Below are 16,186 nucleotides of genomic sequence, written 5' to 3'. Positions count from 1 at the left end.
AAACCCACTCCCCACACCTCTACACCATTACCATAGCCCTAAGGGGTGAAGGGGGCACCTACATGTGGGTACAGTGGGTTTTGGGTGGGTTTTGGAGGGCTCCCATTTACCACCACAAGTGTAACAGGTGGTGGGGGGGATGGGCCTGGGTCCACCTGTCTGAAGTGCACTGCACCCACTAAAAACTGCTCCAGGGACTTGCATACTGCTATCAGGGAGCTGGGTATGACATTTGAGGCTGGCATAGAGGCTGGCAAAAAAGTTTTTTTTTGGGGGTGGGAGGGGGGTTGGTGACCACTGGGGGAGTAAGGGGAGGTCATCCCCAATTGCCTCCGGTGGGCTCGTCAAACCTGGCTTTTTTTCCCCATTATCGGGCGAAGCCAGCCATCTAGTGAGCACGCCCCCGTCCCGCTCCCATCCTGCCTTCACTACCCTACCGACACGCCCCCTTGATGTTTCACTGGCTCCGTGACAGAAAGCAGTTGAACCTGGCCAAAATCAGCTTTCGATTATACCGATTTGGCCGGTTTCAGGAGATCGCCGGCCATCTCCCGATTTGTGCTGATCCTCCTGGTGGAAAACTGGAATGATGATCATGGTGGTGGGGTGGGTGTGTTTCTGGGAGGAGCACAAAAGCTAAAAGTTTCTTTGTGATTGTTAATGGTTTATCCAGGGGCGTAGCCAGACAACAGATTTTGGGTGGGTCTAGACAAGAAGTGGGTGGGCACCAAGTGTTTCCCCCACCACCACAAAAATATCCCAGCTTCTTTCCATCTTGGCAGTCTGCAGCAGGCATACGCTGAAAACTGAGCATGCACAGGTGCCGGTATCATGGAGAATAGCATTTTCGTTACCATCAGGGGGGAAGTCTTCAGCTGGCGGAGCTTGGGATCCCCACTAGCTACTGCTAAACGTGTGCTACTGTTGGGTGGGCCTGAGCCCTAAGCGGGTGGACCCTGGCCTACCCAGGACCACCTGTGGCTACGCCACTGAGTTTATCTCTTACAAGATACAATTTTAACTAAGCCATTGTTATCTTCTTGGTGGGGGGGGGGGGGACACAGCACGGAGGATAACTGCACTTCCCCACTGATCACATATGTGACTTCACCATTCTACACATGTAAGAAGCTGGAACTACAAATCCCATGATGCACTGGGGATGAAGAGTCATAACCCAGGCCCCAAAGTTTCCCTTCAGCAACCTCTCTATTATGGCATTGATGTGGGGGGGGGGGGGAGGGGGAGACAGATATAGCTCTAGTACAAAGGCTGCCTGTGATATGCTGGGTGTGGGTAAAATGCTACTGTTAGTGAAGGGAGGAGAATTGGAAGGAGGTGGGGGGGAGGGAGGATGGGGCAGGGCTCCTTTATATAAGGTAGAGCCTGAGACTTGTGCAGACACAGGCAGAGAGATTCAATGCCGGCCACCAGTCACCCTCTGCCCACACTGTACTGGAAGAATGGCACAGTATAGACTGACGGTGACCACAGGCTCCTTCCCCACAGCCGAGACCTTTCACTCCATCTTCCTCACCCTTGTGGGGTCCCGTGGGGAGAGCAACAAGTATCCGTTGGAGAATGAGGGGAAAGGGTTCCTTCCAGGGACAGTAAGTATCTAGGGGGGGGGGGGGGAGAGGTTTCTAACACCCACTGCACATACCAGAGCTGGACTTATTCACTCCAGCTCTAGCTGAGATAATATTCAAATACCTTTCTGACCTCATGTGCAACTTTCTTGAAATGAGTCTCCTTATTTTCTGTTTCCTAGTACTCTGTCTTATCTGTGTTCCATCTTTGCTTATCTTCTTATGATGTCTGTTCAAATGTTTTATTGGCTGTTGTGTTGACAGTTTAAGTAGCATACGCACTGTTATTTTTAATATTTTATACTGCAGCTCCTTGTGACTCCGGGCAAGTCACTTAACCCTCCATTGCCCCAGGGACAAAACAAGTGACTGTATATAAAATGTAGAGGAGTGTGGTAGCCGTGTTAGTCCACTCTTAAGGTTATCCGTAGAAATCAAACAAAATAAAACATGGAAAAGAAAATAAGATGATACCTTTTTTATTGGACATAACTTAATACATTTCTTGATTAGCTTTCGAAGGTTGCCCTTCTTCGTCAAATCGGAAATAAGCAAATGTGCTAGCTGACAGTGTATATAAGTGAAAACATTCAAGCATTACTATGACAGTCTGACAGGGTGGGAGGATGGGGGTGGGTAGGAGGTATGCATGGGGACATCAAAGAATATCATTGATATTCTAACAGGATGGGTGTGGATAGGTGAGGGGTGGAGAGAAATACAGCTTTATGGTTTATAATGGGCTAGGAACCCCAGATCCTTATTAAGTCCTTTCTGTTGGGTGTTAAAATATTCAAGCATTCTGACTTCAAAGGCAGTATATAAAATGCAAATCACTTTGATTGTAACCAACTACAGAAAGGCAGTATATCAAGTCCCATCCCCTTCCTGCTGTAATTGTCTGTTGCCTATGTTCAACTTTATTCTTGCTATAGCGTTGGGTGAAATTTTCAAAAAGGTGATACATTTTATTTATTTATAGCATTTGTATCCCATATGTTCTCACCTATTTGCAGGCTCAATGTGGCTTACATTATGCCGTGATGGCGATCGCCATTTCCGGGTACAGAATTTCAAATGGTAATACATTTAGGTGTATACTTTCATGGTAAAGAGGAATACATTGTGGTATTGCATACCAATGATTTTGCATCAATGTGCATACATACATGGTACAGAGGAATGCATTATGGCATTGTATAGACTAAGGTTTCTAAGTGATGAAATGAGTTGTAGCTTAAGTTACGTCATCGACTATTGAGATGTCATCTTCAATTTAGGAAATAGATTGGTAGTGCGTATTGTGTATCTTTCTTTAAAAGCAGTGAGGTTAAATAGTCAAGTGACAAGAGTTCGGCCTTGTATAGTTCGTGTAAAGTCTATTTATTTTGTATATAAGATGGAACATTATGGTAGGCCTTCTTGAACAGGATCATTTTCAGTAGTCTACGGAAGATTGTTAGGTCATGGATTGATTTTATGGCCTTCGGTAATGCGTTCCATTTCTCCTGGTGTCTCAAAAGAAGCACACACAGAGGAAACCCCTCTTTTCTCCTAACTGGCACAGGCTGAGGGAGCCCCTCTCCCACAGTGTGATGCTAACACCAATTAGTGACTGTTCCCATTCATGCTGTAACCCAACCTCCCTTGCTCAGGTCAATCACTACCAGCTTAGCACTGATGAAGACTTGGGGGAGATCCTGCTGATTCGCCTACACAAGGAACGGTATTCCTTCTTCCCAGAGGACAGCTGGTACTGCACTTCTGTCTCCGTGGAGTGCCCTGGCCACAGGACTTATACCTTCCCCTGCTACCGCTGGATGGAGGCATATTGTACTGAGAGCTTCCGAGATGGAACAGGTGGGTCAGGCAATCATAAGGCCAAAAGACAAGTACTAAGGTTATATGGCTGCCAAAGATACAACATACCTGTCTGTTGTCTCCTCATAGTTTCCTGGTGTGTTTACAGCTCTCTTTACCTGTGCACAGCTTTACGGTTACTGTGTACCTTTTTCTTGCCTGGGTAGGAGATTACTGTTACCAACTTTCATCTTTGTTTCTTTCAGCCAAGAAAATTACCGATGACACAGACGTCCTTCTGGAGCTTCGGTGCTCAGAGCTGAAGTGTAGACAAGAGATATACCGGTGAGAGGGAGTGAGTTCTGTTGGGAACTAGGGTAGACAGTCTCTGGTAAGTGGCAGTCCTATGAGTAAGCACAGTATTCTGGGAACAATGTAACTTGTTGGGGTGTAGGTCTCTGTTGTTGGTTGGTTGTTGTCTGTGATCCTTGTATTTGTTATTCTTGCGCTAGATCGATAGTGGTCATTGCATTTCTACTGCTGTTGATGGGTTGGTTGAAATCTCTTAATATGTATAGTTGGTGATTGGCTGAAGCCCTTTGATCTCCACCACTGGTATTTGGCTGTGATACTGGAGGCTCTGCTGTTGATGGATTAGCTGTGGTCATTGAGTCTCTGCTAATGGTGGTGGACACTGGCTGGGGTCCTAGTTTCTACCATTGGTAATGAGTTGGCCAGAGTCCTTGGGTATGTACTGCTATTGATAGATTAACTGGAGTCATTGAGTGTCATTGATGTTGGCTGAGGTTCTAGTGTCTCTTATTGCCTGGGATCCTTGGGTCTCTGTAGCTGTTGATGGATTGACTGAGAACCTTGGGTTTCTTCTATTGGTGATGGGTTGGCCTGGATTCCATGGTCTCTTCTATTGGTAATGGGTTGGCCAGGGTCCTTGGATCCCTACTGCTATTGATAGATGTACTGAAGTACTTTAGTGTCTACTGTTGGTGATGTAGTGGCTGAGGTTCTGGTGACTCATTGTCTGACATCCTTGGGTCTCTGAATCAGTTGATGGATTGACTGGGATCCATGGGTCTCTTCTATTGGTGGTGTGATAGCTTGGATTTCAGGTTCTCCTCTGCTGATAATGGATTGGGCAGGGTTCTTGAGTTTCTACTGCTGGTGATAGATTAGTTGAAGTCCCTGGATCAATGCTGGTGACTGGAGTACTAGAATCTCTGTTGATGGTAATAGATTGGCTAGGGGCCTTGGGTTTCTGCCACTGCACATTAGTCAACATAAGTCACTGATGTCCTTATCTTTCCCCAGATGGAAGGATTTCCAGCCAGGCTTCCCACGGTGCATCAATATTAATTCTATGAAGAATTGTGATGCAAAATATTCCCTTGTAAAACAGGCTCCTCCCAGAATCCTCACAAAGTATCCGTGAGTACCACAAGCTCCAGAGTAATCTATCTCTTTGCCTCCAGGGGTTCTGACTCTCACACCTGGCTTTCTTCTGCTATTCTTAGAAATATACAGATCAAACTAAAAGCGTTTAGTGAAGTCCAGGAGAACTGGAAGAGTCTTCAGGAGTTGCAGAGGGCTTTCTCTTTCACCCACACACCTATTTCAGGTTGGTGTTCATGGCCTCACCCCTCTTCCCTGGCTCAACGAGTAATATTATATTAATGTAACACGCTGTTATTCTCTTTTTTTGTTTTTGCTGTCTCAGAGTATGTGTCTCAACACTGGAAGGAAGATGCCTTTTTCGGTTACCAGTTTCTGAACGGAGCACACCCAAGTTTAATCCAGAAGTGCAATAAAATCCCAACTAATTTCCCGGTGACAGAGGAGATGGTTGCAGCATCGCTTGGCAAGTCAACAAGCCTGAAGGATGAACTGATGGTAGGAATCTCTACCTATGCCACCAAACGATATTCTCTGCTATCCCCGTACATGCTCTGTGCTCTCTGTCACCCCTGTTCTGTTGCTGCTCTCAGATTTGCTCTGCTTTCTTTGCTAAGCAATGTCCAATGCCCCTCCTTCCCTTGCGTCCAAGCTCCTTGCATATGCTGTTCACCTACGCTACCTGACCTCTTGAGCTATTCTAGATCCCCTTAAATCTGGCATTTACCATCTTCATTCCGTTTGGATAGCCCTTGCCAATGCTTCCGCTTGCCAAGACACAGACCACAACTCAGTCCTTAGCCTTCAACAATGATGATTACCACCTGCCGTTGGACACACTGTTCTCAAATGGGTTCTGAGCTCTACTCCCAGACTTGCTCAGGGCTCTGTGCTACTGACCCCCTTCACAAACCTCCGACTCATTCTATACCTCCCTATTTTACAGAAAGGAAATATCTTTATTGTGGATTACAAGATCCTGGATGGAATCCCTGGAAATGTCATTAAAGGAAGTCAGCAGTATATCGCAGCCCCTTTGTGCCTTCTGTTCGTCACCCCTGAGCACCAACTGATCCCCATCGCCATTCAGGTAATGAGTTTCTCCAGTACCTATAGTGACAACCCACCCCACCCCCCCTCCACACACACACACACACACACACACACACACACACACACTTCTGATTTTTTTTCCTCCTTGCAGCTCAGTCAGATCCCAGGCCCTAAGAGTCCTATATTCCTGCCCAGTGACTCCGAGTGGGACTGGACCTTGGCTAAGATATGGGTGCGGAGTGCCGATTTCCATGTGCATCAGCTACACTCTCATGCCCTGTGCACACATTTCATGGGCGAAGTCTTCAGTGTCTCTACCATTCGCCAGCTGCCCATGTGCCACCCACTTTACAAGGTAAGAGGCGAGAATAAGGAAATCACTGATGTATCCGCAGCACACGGGACATATCTAGGACGTGTTTTGCTTCCCTTCTTTTCTGTCAGTCAGTGCAGTGGTGAAGATGGGAGGATAGCTAAATATAAATGCACCTTCTCTCTCTCCCATGTATCTTGAGTGCAAAAGAAGTGCTCATTATGGGAGAAGAAGGGCCAATGGGACAGGGAGTTTGAGACCCACTCTGTATAACTGTTCACCCCTCCTCCATCTCTCCAGGTCACTGTTTTCCATGGGCCCCTTCCTCCGTCCTCAGTGATTTTGACTTCTGCTTTTTAGTCTCTACTTGGTCATCCTCCCCTTCCATCATTCTTGGATGGAATTTCCATGCAGATGGTCTCGCTGATTTGCATATCTCTTTACTCCTTGCCCTATGCCCTTCTTATAGTCTCCATTTATGCTGTACTCATCGATTTTTCTTTCTGAACGCAGATTTCTTCAGCTTTGCTCTCTCCCCTTTCTGACCATCACCTGATACCCTTCACACTTGACCACCATCTTTCTCCATCTCAACCACTCACCACCAGCACCTGTAGAGATCTCCAGGCTATTGACCTGGGCGCCCTCTGCACTGCCATCTTATCTCTCCTCCCTTTATCGGACTCTGCTGAGGAAACAATTTCTTCATATGACACAGCACTTCCTCCGCTTCAGATAGCCTTGTCTTGCTCATTTCCAGTAACATAAAATACATCAGTTTTCAACCCCTATGTTCCTAAACCTGCTGCACTGAGCATTTTCGGTGAAAGTCCCACTCTCATTGCTGACTTCATACACATTTCTGGGCAGGGCCGGTCTTAGACTGAGGTGGCCGCATAGGGCCTCGCGCTTAAGAGGGCCCTGTGCGGCGTGCCTCAACACTGCCTCCTCTGCTCCATCTGGCTCCCGCACCGGCGCTCACAGTCCGCTGGGCGGGCCTGGAGGGAAACTGGCTGGGCCTGGGCCCGCCCGTGGCTACGCCGCTGGTTTGAAGAGGACCTGTTGCTTAGTGGCTAACCAGTGGAATTTCTGTAATAGAGGAGAAACATGATCGCGACGTTGAGCATGACATAACATGGGCTAGATGAACCATCGGTCCGACCCAGTATGGCCACTCTTATGTTCTTACGTTATGTAACAAGCGAATAAGGGTATTCTGGATAGACTGCAGTTTCTTGATGTTAGATTGAATAGAGCTCAAATCAGTAATATTGCAAGAGTCAAGTCTAGTAGTCAGTAAAACAAGAATTAAGGAATGAAAAATTCCAGGACTAAAGTAACGACAGATAGTACGAAGCTGACGAAGGACAAAGAAACCAGATTTGCAGGCACTGGAAATTTGAGGGACCTAAGGAAGCTGTGAATCAAAAATCACGCCGACGTAATGAAGTGATTCTACGGGACTTACAGGAGAGCCAAAAAGATCTGAGGGATGGGTGGATGGAGTAGACAGTCCCACCAATAAACCAACGCGTGACTGTTTTTTCCTTATTCAATACTAATCTGCTTCCCACTTGTTTTCAATTCCTAAATCTGCTTGCGTCTATTTTCATGTATGGCCAGATTGAAAAATAGGATAATCTCGCATCATCTTATCTTTGAGTACGACACAGTGCAGTTTCTTACACAACAGGGGAGTCCTGTGTAAAGCAGGGTTCCTGGACACCGCACAGTGACGAGCAGTGAAAACGAAGAGGGGTCAGAGGTTAAATGGAATCCCGAACATTCTACTAGAATAGCATGGCTGGATCAGTAGTGATTGGTAAGGGGCTTACCAGGGAGGGGGCAGGGGGCATTCCCTGGGTACCAGCCCTCATCCTTGTCTCCTGCTCTTTCAGCTCCTGGTGCCACATACGCAGAACAACCTCCAGATCAATATTCAGGCTCGGGCTGTAATCATCGGAGCGGGAGGAGTTTTTGATCGGGTGAGAGGATGCTTCCGTCTTTCCCTTGCAAATTTGTGTGTCCTCAAGTGTGTAGATGTGTTGAAGTTTGCTTATATAATATACCCCCAAGACACAATATCTGGGTTCCTCTCTCCTTCTGTGGACCCAAAATAGTGTACAGTCTGCGGATTTATGCTTCACGACCTCTATGGTACTGACTGTTTATACATCAGGTGGTAGCAACCGGAGGGCCCGGACTTTCCCTGCTTATCAAGAGATGCTTGGAAACCTTGACTTATTCCTCCCTCTGCCTCCCAGAAGACATCCAAGCCCGAGGAATGGAGTCACTGCCAATTTACTACTTCAGAGATGATGGGCTGGAGATCTGGAATGCCCTGGGGAGGTAAGGAGCAGGTACAATGTATGCATGTAGTGCCAGAGAGGGCTTTATTAGAGAGAAAGGCTAGCAGTGTCGTTTACTGTTGAGAGCAAAAGGCTGTGATATCTGCAGACTCAAGATTCAAATCCCACTACTGACACCAATCTTACTTGTGACCCTGTGCTAATAACATAGAGCTTGACATCGACAGACCGATATACTCCAATCTCGCTTCTCACACCCAACCTTACAGTGTGACCCTGTGCTGAGAATATGGAGCTTGACATTTACAGACCTAGATTCCAATCCCACTTCTCACACCAATTTTACTGTGTGACCCTGAGCTGAGAATATAGAGCCGGACATTTACAGACCCAGGTTCTAAGCACCCCCCCCCCCTCACTTTCACCAGTTTCACTATGTGACCTGGTATCACCTCAGAGCTGTGACACCTATTCATGTTCCAATCCTACTGCTGACACCAATTAACGTTTAGCAGTTTCATTAACACTTAACAGTTTCTGGGAGTTTCGTTTTGTTGGGAGGAAGGGAAGAATTGAAGAGAGGGAAGCTGACTTCTTGTGTTCAGGAGAATATCGCATGATGACACAAAGCAGAAATTCATTCTCCATCATGATTCTCCTCTCCTCTTCCCTCAGCTTCGTGTCCAGCATTGTTAACTTTTATTATGAGAGCGATTACTCTGTGCAGCAGGACACAGAACTACAGGCCTGGGTGGCAGAAATCTTTCAAGAGGGAGTACTGGGAAGAGCATCTTCAGGTAAGAGCAACCCTTTGCCTTCAGTGACCAGTGAGGTGGCCCATGATTTTACCAGCTCATGGCACAGTAGGGTCGACAATCGTCTCCAGATTCACCTGAAAGGGTTGATCCAGTCTAAGGTTTACCTCATGGTGTGCGAGAACTTGTAGCTCTGATTTCCAAACTGGATTCTCTACGAAAAGCAAGACTACATGTCCCTGTGTGCAAGAGGTAAAGCCTGGACTGGATCAACTCTGTCGGGTGAATCTGGAGTCAATTGACAACCCTACAGCACACCTTTTATTGTAGACAGAGGTGGGGTCCTGCTCCCCTCCCTCCCCCCCCCCCCCCCCCCCCCGCAGGCCCTTTTCCAGCAGCAAAAAGGGAAGCTGTTTGTGCAGAAGGAGAAAGGGCGGCTGAGGGGAGATATGATAGAGGTTTATGTGATGTTATGGGAGATATGATAGAGGTTTACGGGTAGATGTGAAGCATCTGTTCACGCTTTCCAAAAATACTAGGACTAGGGGGCATGCGATGAAGCTACAATGTAGTAAATTTAAAACGAATCAGAGAAAATTTTTCTTCACTCAACGTGTGATTAAACTCTGAAATTCGTTGCCAGAGAATGTGGTAAAGGTGGTTAGCTTAGCAGAGTTTGGACGGCTTCCTATAGGAAAAGTCCATAGACCGTTATTAAATGGACTTGGGGAAAATCCACTATTTCTGGGATAAGCAGTATAAAATGTTTTGTACATTTTGGGGATCTTGCCGGGTATCTGTGACCTGGATTGGCCACTGTTGGAAACAGAATGCTGGGCTCGATGGGCCTTTGGTCTTTCCCAGTATGGCAATACTTATGTACTTATGAGTGAATTGGTCTGCCACCCTGAGATCTCTGAGGTATGATACTGTCGGAATTCCTGGCTCTTGTGGGCGGTGATGGAAAAATGTTTCTGTTGCTCATCTCACAGGTTTTCCATCCCTACTGCACACATGCACTGAGCTTAAAAAATTTCTGAGTATGGTTCTGTTTACCTGTTCTGCTCGACATGCTGCCATGCACAACGGACAGGTATGAGAGATCCCGTTCTCCTGTGCTACTATTAACAGTTCTAACCCCCCCCCCCCCCCCCCCCGGCTATGCCACCGTGGGACCTCAGGTGAGTCACTTTATTTCCATGTGCCTCAGACTTCATCCCCGGCTCTGTCACCGGCTTTCTGTGTGTGACTGTGGAATGGGCCATTTTATCTTCCTGCACCTGAGTTCTAATCCCAGTACTGTCATTAACTCTACGTGTGGCTTTAAGGGAATCATATTATCTCTTGCACCTGAGTTCCAATCCCCAACCTTTTCACTGGATTTCTGTGTGACTCTGAGTGAGTCACTTTGGGGGACTTTTTGCTAAGCCGCGGTGGTAGCGTGTTTAGCTCACAGTAGAAATCAGCTGGCGAGACGCCCATTATATTCCTATGGGTGTCTCAGCTTTTACTGCCAACTGATTTCTACTGCGAGCTAAAAAGGCTACTGCGGCTTAGTAACCCCCTTTATTTTCTTGCGCCTTGATTTGAATCCCCAGCTCTCACTCTGACTGTGATCTCAAGCAGAGTCCATTTACCAGCCTCTTCCTCAGTTCTAATCCTGGGCTCTGTCATTAACCTGATGGGAGTTATTTTTTCTCTTGGCTGTGCTGCTACCTCTCTATATATTCTTGGGCCTAATTTCTATCCTCTGGGATCTTTGTGCACCCCCCACCCCCACCCCGACACCAGTGTTCACACATTAGGTTTACTGAATCATTTTTTCCCATCAATAACAGGTCCTGCTATCTCTCTTTCATGCTATGTGGGTTACAGATTGATTTCTTCTCTTGGCTACCGAATGGGCCGGCTTCCATGAGAAACCCCCCACCTATCACCAAGGGCACTGCCACACTCGGGAGCATCCTCGAGACCCTGCCAGAGGTAAACAGCACCTGTGCCTTACTGTCTGTGCTATGGGTACTGAATCGTGAGCCAGAAGATATGGTAAGGAATCCCCTTGACTTCTCATATATGGGGTAAATACATGTTGTGTGGGAAGAACTTTGAGAAAGCTGAATTTAAATCCTACTGAATTTAAATCCTCATTTCAGAACGAGAGGACATGAAATGAGATTGAAGGGGGGCAGGACTCAAGAAAAATGTCAGGAAGTATTTTTTCACGGAGAGAGTAGTGGATGCTTGGAATGCCCTCCCGCGGGAGGTGGTGGAAACGGTAACAGAATTCAAGCACGCGTGAGATAAACATAAAGGAATCCTGTTCAGAAGGAATGGATCCTAAGGAGCTTAGCCGAGATTGGGTGGCAGAGCTGGTGGCTGGAGGCGGGGATGGTGCTGGGCAGACTTATACGGTCTTTGCCAGAGCCGGTGGTGGGAGGCGGGACTGGTGGTTGGGAGGCGGGGATAGTGCTGGGCAGACTTATACGGTCTGTGCCAGAGCCGGTGGTGGGAGGCGGGGCTGGTGGTTGGAAGGCGGGGATAGTGCTGGGCAGACTTATACGGTCTGTGCCCTGAAAAGGACAAGTACAAATCAAGGTAAGGTATACACAAAAAGTAGCACATATGAGTTTATCTTGTTGGGCAGACTGGATGGCCCGTGCAGGTCTTTTTCTGCCGTCATCTACTATGTTACTATGTTACTGCTGACACCATTAACCATGGGCGTAGCCAGACCTCGAGGTGGGAGGGGGCCAGGGTGGAGGGACACGTTTTGGTGGCCGCCTCGCCGCCCACCGTTGCCGCAAATACGTTGGCTGGTAGGGGTCTTCAACCCCCGCCAGCTGATGACTTCGTCCAGCGCTGGTCTCCGGCGCTGCTGCATTGCTCGCCCTGCTCTCTCTCTTCCCCTCATGTCAGGCACGCTCCTTTTAGTGAAACTGAGCAGCCCAGCGCTGGATGAAATCTTCAGCTGCTGGGGGTTGGGGACCCCCGCCAGCCAACCGGGGGCCCAGGCCCCCATGTGGCCCCACCTAGCTACGCCACTGCCGTTGACCAACTGAGGGTCTGTCTCTTCTCATTAGATGTGTTAAATGTCTCTTTGACTTCTAAAGGGGAACTTTAAATTTATTTCATTCCATTATATGTTTTTAATTTTTTAAAACTGTTTTGGGTTTTTTTTTAACAGAAACCTTTAGGGGCATATCCTGAACAGCACTTCACAGAGGAGGAACCTCAGCGCTGCATCGCGGATTTCCAGGAGCGCCTGGCAAAGATCTCCAGCAAGATTGAGGACAGGAACAAGACACTAGAGCTGAAATATGATTACCTGAACCCCAAGAAGGTTGAGAACAGTGTATCTATCTAACACAGAAACCCATAACCCCCTCCAGGCATGGTTTTAAATCTCGGGATCTGTACATCATTCTCTGGATCTACTTATTCTTAACAACGGAAGTAAAACCAGTCGCTGTGAAGAGGGGCCACAGCATTCGCTTTGAGAGGGTCATTTAGGGGCCCTTTTACTAAGGGGCGCCAAAAAGTGGCCTGGGCTGGTGTAGTCGCATGTATTGGATACGTGCAGGAACAACAAAGAGAGTCCAAATCTCCCGTAAAAACACCAGAGAAAACAAAAAAAACCGGAAGATATACAGAAAGACCAAACTCGAAAATGTAAAAAAGCCAAATTTATTTCCAAAGACCCTACACGTGAATATCTATATATGCCAATTTATAGACCCCTGAAGAAGGCCTCTTTGGCCGAAACACGGACCGTGTAGGGTCTTTAGAAATAAATTTGGCTTTTTTACATTTTCGAGTTTGGTCTTTCTGTATATCTTCCGTTTTTTTTGTTTTCTTTGGATACGTGCAGGTCCATTTTTCAGCGCACCTGCGAAAAAAGGCCTGTTTTTTTGGGGGGCCGAGAATGGACGTGTGGCAAAATAAAAATGGGCGCTCGTCCATTTTGGGCCTGAGACCTTACCGCCACCCATTGACCTAGTGGTAAGGTCTCGTGCGTTAACCGGGCGGTAACGGTCTACGCACGTAAATTGCTGATTACCGCACAGTTAGAGCCGCACACTGGAAAAGTTCCGGCGCGCTTAGTGGACGCAGGTAAAAATTGAAATGGCCTCCCGGGCCACGGGGTAGCCGGGCGGTGGTTCAAAATGGACGCGCGTAGGTGCCTACGCGGCTTAGTAAACAGGCCTCTCACTTTCTTGAGTGCCCTCTTATTTTGCTAAGACAGTCACCTTCTTTTTTTTTTTTTTTTTTTTTGGTGCTGTGCTTTCTTGAGTCCAGGGCAGTTTCCTCCATCTCCCTTGTCTGTGTGTTACTAAGCTGGAGACACTGAACGCATTCATTTTTTCTCCCCTTCGAGGCCCTCAGGACTTCTAGTACTTTTCCTGGCCACTGCCGGGCAGTCAAGGGTAAGGTGAGCAATAGGTGGACACCGATCAAGCTGCCCACATTGGTGGTACGCTTTTCCTGTGGACTTTGCACATATAATCAAAGCAAATTACATGATCTCTGTGACAGTGGCGTAGCTATGTGGGGCCAGGGGGGCCTGGGCCCCCATAGATTTGGCCCTGGACCCCCCTGCTGACGACCCTCTCGACACCCCCTCCCACCATCGCCTGCCTTTGCTGGCGGGGGACCCCAACCCCCGTCAACCGAGGTCCTCTTCTTCCCGCAAAAGGCTTCCTTCTGTTTCTGATGTCCTGCACGTACAACGTGGGAGGGGCATGGGCGGAGCTGTCACTTATGGACATCACTTCCAAGAACACTGTAAGTTACATGCAGATATGCAGCCTTGTCGCAGTTACATCAGGTACGTCTAGTAGCGCTATAGAAATGATAAGTAGTAGTCTTTGGGATTCCAGAATCTTCATACTCTTTGGGATTCCGCACAGAATCTTGCTACTGCGGGATTCCGGAATCTTGATACTCTTTGGGATTCTGCATGGAATCTTGCTACTCTTTGTCCTTATCCCTTACTTGTCCTGTTTGTCTGTCCTAATTAGATTGTAAGCTCTGTCGAGCAGGGAGTTTATCTTGTTGGGCAGACTGGATGGACCATGCAGATCTTTTTCTGCCGTCATCTACTATGTTACTATGTTACTATGTGTACCCCAGCATCACCTACTACCACTACTTAACATTTCTAGAGCGCTACAAGGGTTACGCAGCGCTGTACAGTTTAACAAAGGACAGTTCCTGCTCAAAGGAGCTTACAATCTAAAGGACGAAATGTCAAGTTGAGGCAGTCTAGATTTCCTGAATAGAGGTATAGTGGTTAGGTGCCGAAGGCGACATTGAAGAGGTGGGCTTTGAACAAGGATTTGAAGATGGGCAGGGAGGGGGCCTGCTTTGCCATCATCATTGAGAGGAGACAGTGGGTTGGAAGCAATTTTTGCCTGTGTGACTGTGCTGCTTGCACAGCGCTTGCTATGGTGCTGGTCATGACAACTCCTGGGTAATTTTTAGACTGGACTGGAGAAAACAAACAAACAAACAAAAACCCACATCCTGTTATTTGTGGTACAGTTCTGCCATCTTGTGGATAATAGGTAGATTGCACCTTTTCCATTATTCTGCAAGTTAATGTAGCAGATAATTTGGGGAGGTGGGGGGGGGGGCATCTGGATTTGCAATCTAGTAGATGCAGGCAAATAAAGCTCTTCCACTATGTTATTTCGCCCCACTAGGAGCCGGTGTTGCAGATCTTCACCTGTAATTCCTCAGACCTTAGGGATATCGCAACATCTGACTTAGAGAATTACCAAAGCTAAGATGCTCAGTTTGATTGAGGTAGAAATTAACTCGTCAACTCTTCGATTTCACTTCAACTCAACTTTGCAGAGAGAAGAAAACTCACTTCATCCCTGACACTGAAAGCTGTGGATGATTACCGACGGTGTCAGTGAGAAATGTTCTTTTAGCAATCCTGCTAGCTCATTATGCCTTGGCCTCTGATAAATCAGTTGCAATTGACGAGTGTGGGAGTGCAGATATTTTGGCTCCATAGACTTCTGGCAGTGCGTTCCTTTTTCTTCAGCAATCTTGTTTGCTTTCGTGAAATAAGACCCATTTTCTGAGGGAGAATTCCGTGCTGCCAGTTCCCTTACTTTAAAGTTCCTTCTCAGTGCAATATTTGCTGAAAATTGCAGGCCCAGGTTATCGTACGGCAGGGGTCTGGTATTCCCTTTGTAAGTTTGCAGTATCGACTTAACAAGGGTTGCTTTGACCTAGAGAGATGAACCTGGGGTGGCAGTTTATGGAAGAGGAGCACCAGCAAGGCATCATGCCTGTTCAGAGGCTGCCAGAGTTTCCATCTGGCTCTAGATTTGTTTTACAGGATAGATTCATCCCTGGATTAATCCCATTGCATGTGGGACCTTGCAGCTCTGATGTTATAACTGCAATTCTCTAAGAAAACCAAGAGTACAGACCCCTGCTTGCAAAGGGGTAAACCCAGGACTAGATCAACCCTATTGGTGAGTATGGAGCCACCCAGCAACCCTAGAGCAATGCTTCTCAGTCAGGTTTTCAGGAATATAACAATGAACATGCATGAGATAGAGGTGTAGACCATGGTCTCCAATGTATGCAAATTTATCTCTTACATATTCATTGTGACAATCCTGAAAACTCAACTGACTTGGTGTGCCTACAGGAGAGGGCTGAGAAGCTTTAGAGCAGGGGTGTCCAACCTCGGCCCCCCCCCCCCCCCCACCAGGTTGTGTTTCAGGCTTTCCCCAATGAATTTGCATTAGATCTATTTGCATACAATGTGCATGCAAATAGATCTCGTGTATATTCATTGGGGAAATCCTGAAAACCCGACAGGATTGCAGTCCTCAAAGACTGAGGTTTGACAACCCTGCTCTGGAGGCTCCTGGCAAAGATTTCCCCATCTGAACTTTCTAGATCAGTTGGTAAGCTCTACTCAGAAAGAAGGGGCCC

General features: G+C 47.3%; 1 protein-coding gene across 1 annotated transcript; it reads left to right on the top strand.

Annotated features, from left to right (window-relative positions):
• Positions 1-1,463: 1,463 nt before the first annotated feature.
• On the top strand, positions 1,464-12,628 carry LOC115457882 (hydroperoxide isomerase ALOXE3-like). Its single transcript, XM_030187554.1, has 14 exons — positions 1,464-1,610; positions 3,245-3,449; positions 3,656-3,734; positions 4,716-4,832; positions 4,919-5,022; positions 5,122-5,294; positions 5,743-5,886; positions 6,001-6,204; positions 8,061-8,147; positions 8,342-8,511; positions 9,147-9,268; positions 10,219-10,319; positions 11,102-11,272; positions 12,411-12,628. Exons 1-14 carry the CDS (start codon positions 1,464-1,466, stop codon positions 12,588-12,590), a joined length of 2,004 nt encoding a protein of 667 aa, XP_030043414.1. The 3' UTR covers positions 12,591-12,628.
• Positions 12,629-16,186: the final 3,558 nt, after the last annotated feature.

Source organism: Microcaecilia unicolor, chromosome 14 (assembly GCF_901765095.1).
Source record: "Microcaecilia unicolor chromosome 14, aMicUni1.1, whole genome shotgun sequence".
NCBI lineage: Eukaryota > Metazoa > Chordata > Amphibia > Gymnophiona > Siphonopidae > Microcaecilia > Microcaecilia unicolor.
The sequence above is the reverse complement of the archived record's forward strand: the minus strand, read 5'-3'. Positions and strand labels throughout refer to the sequence as shown.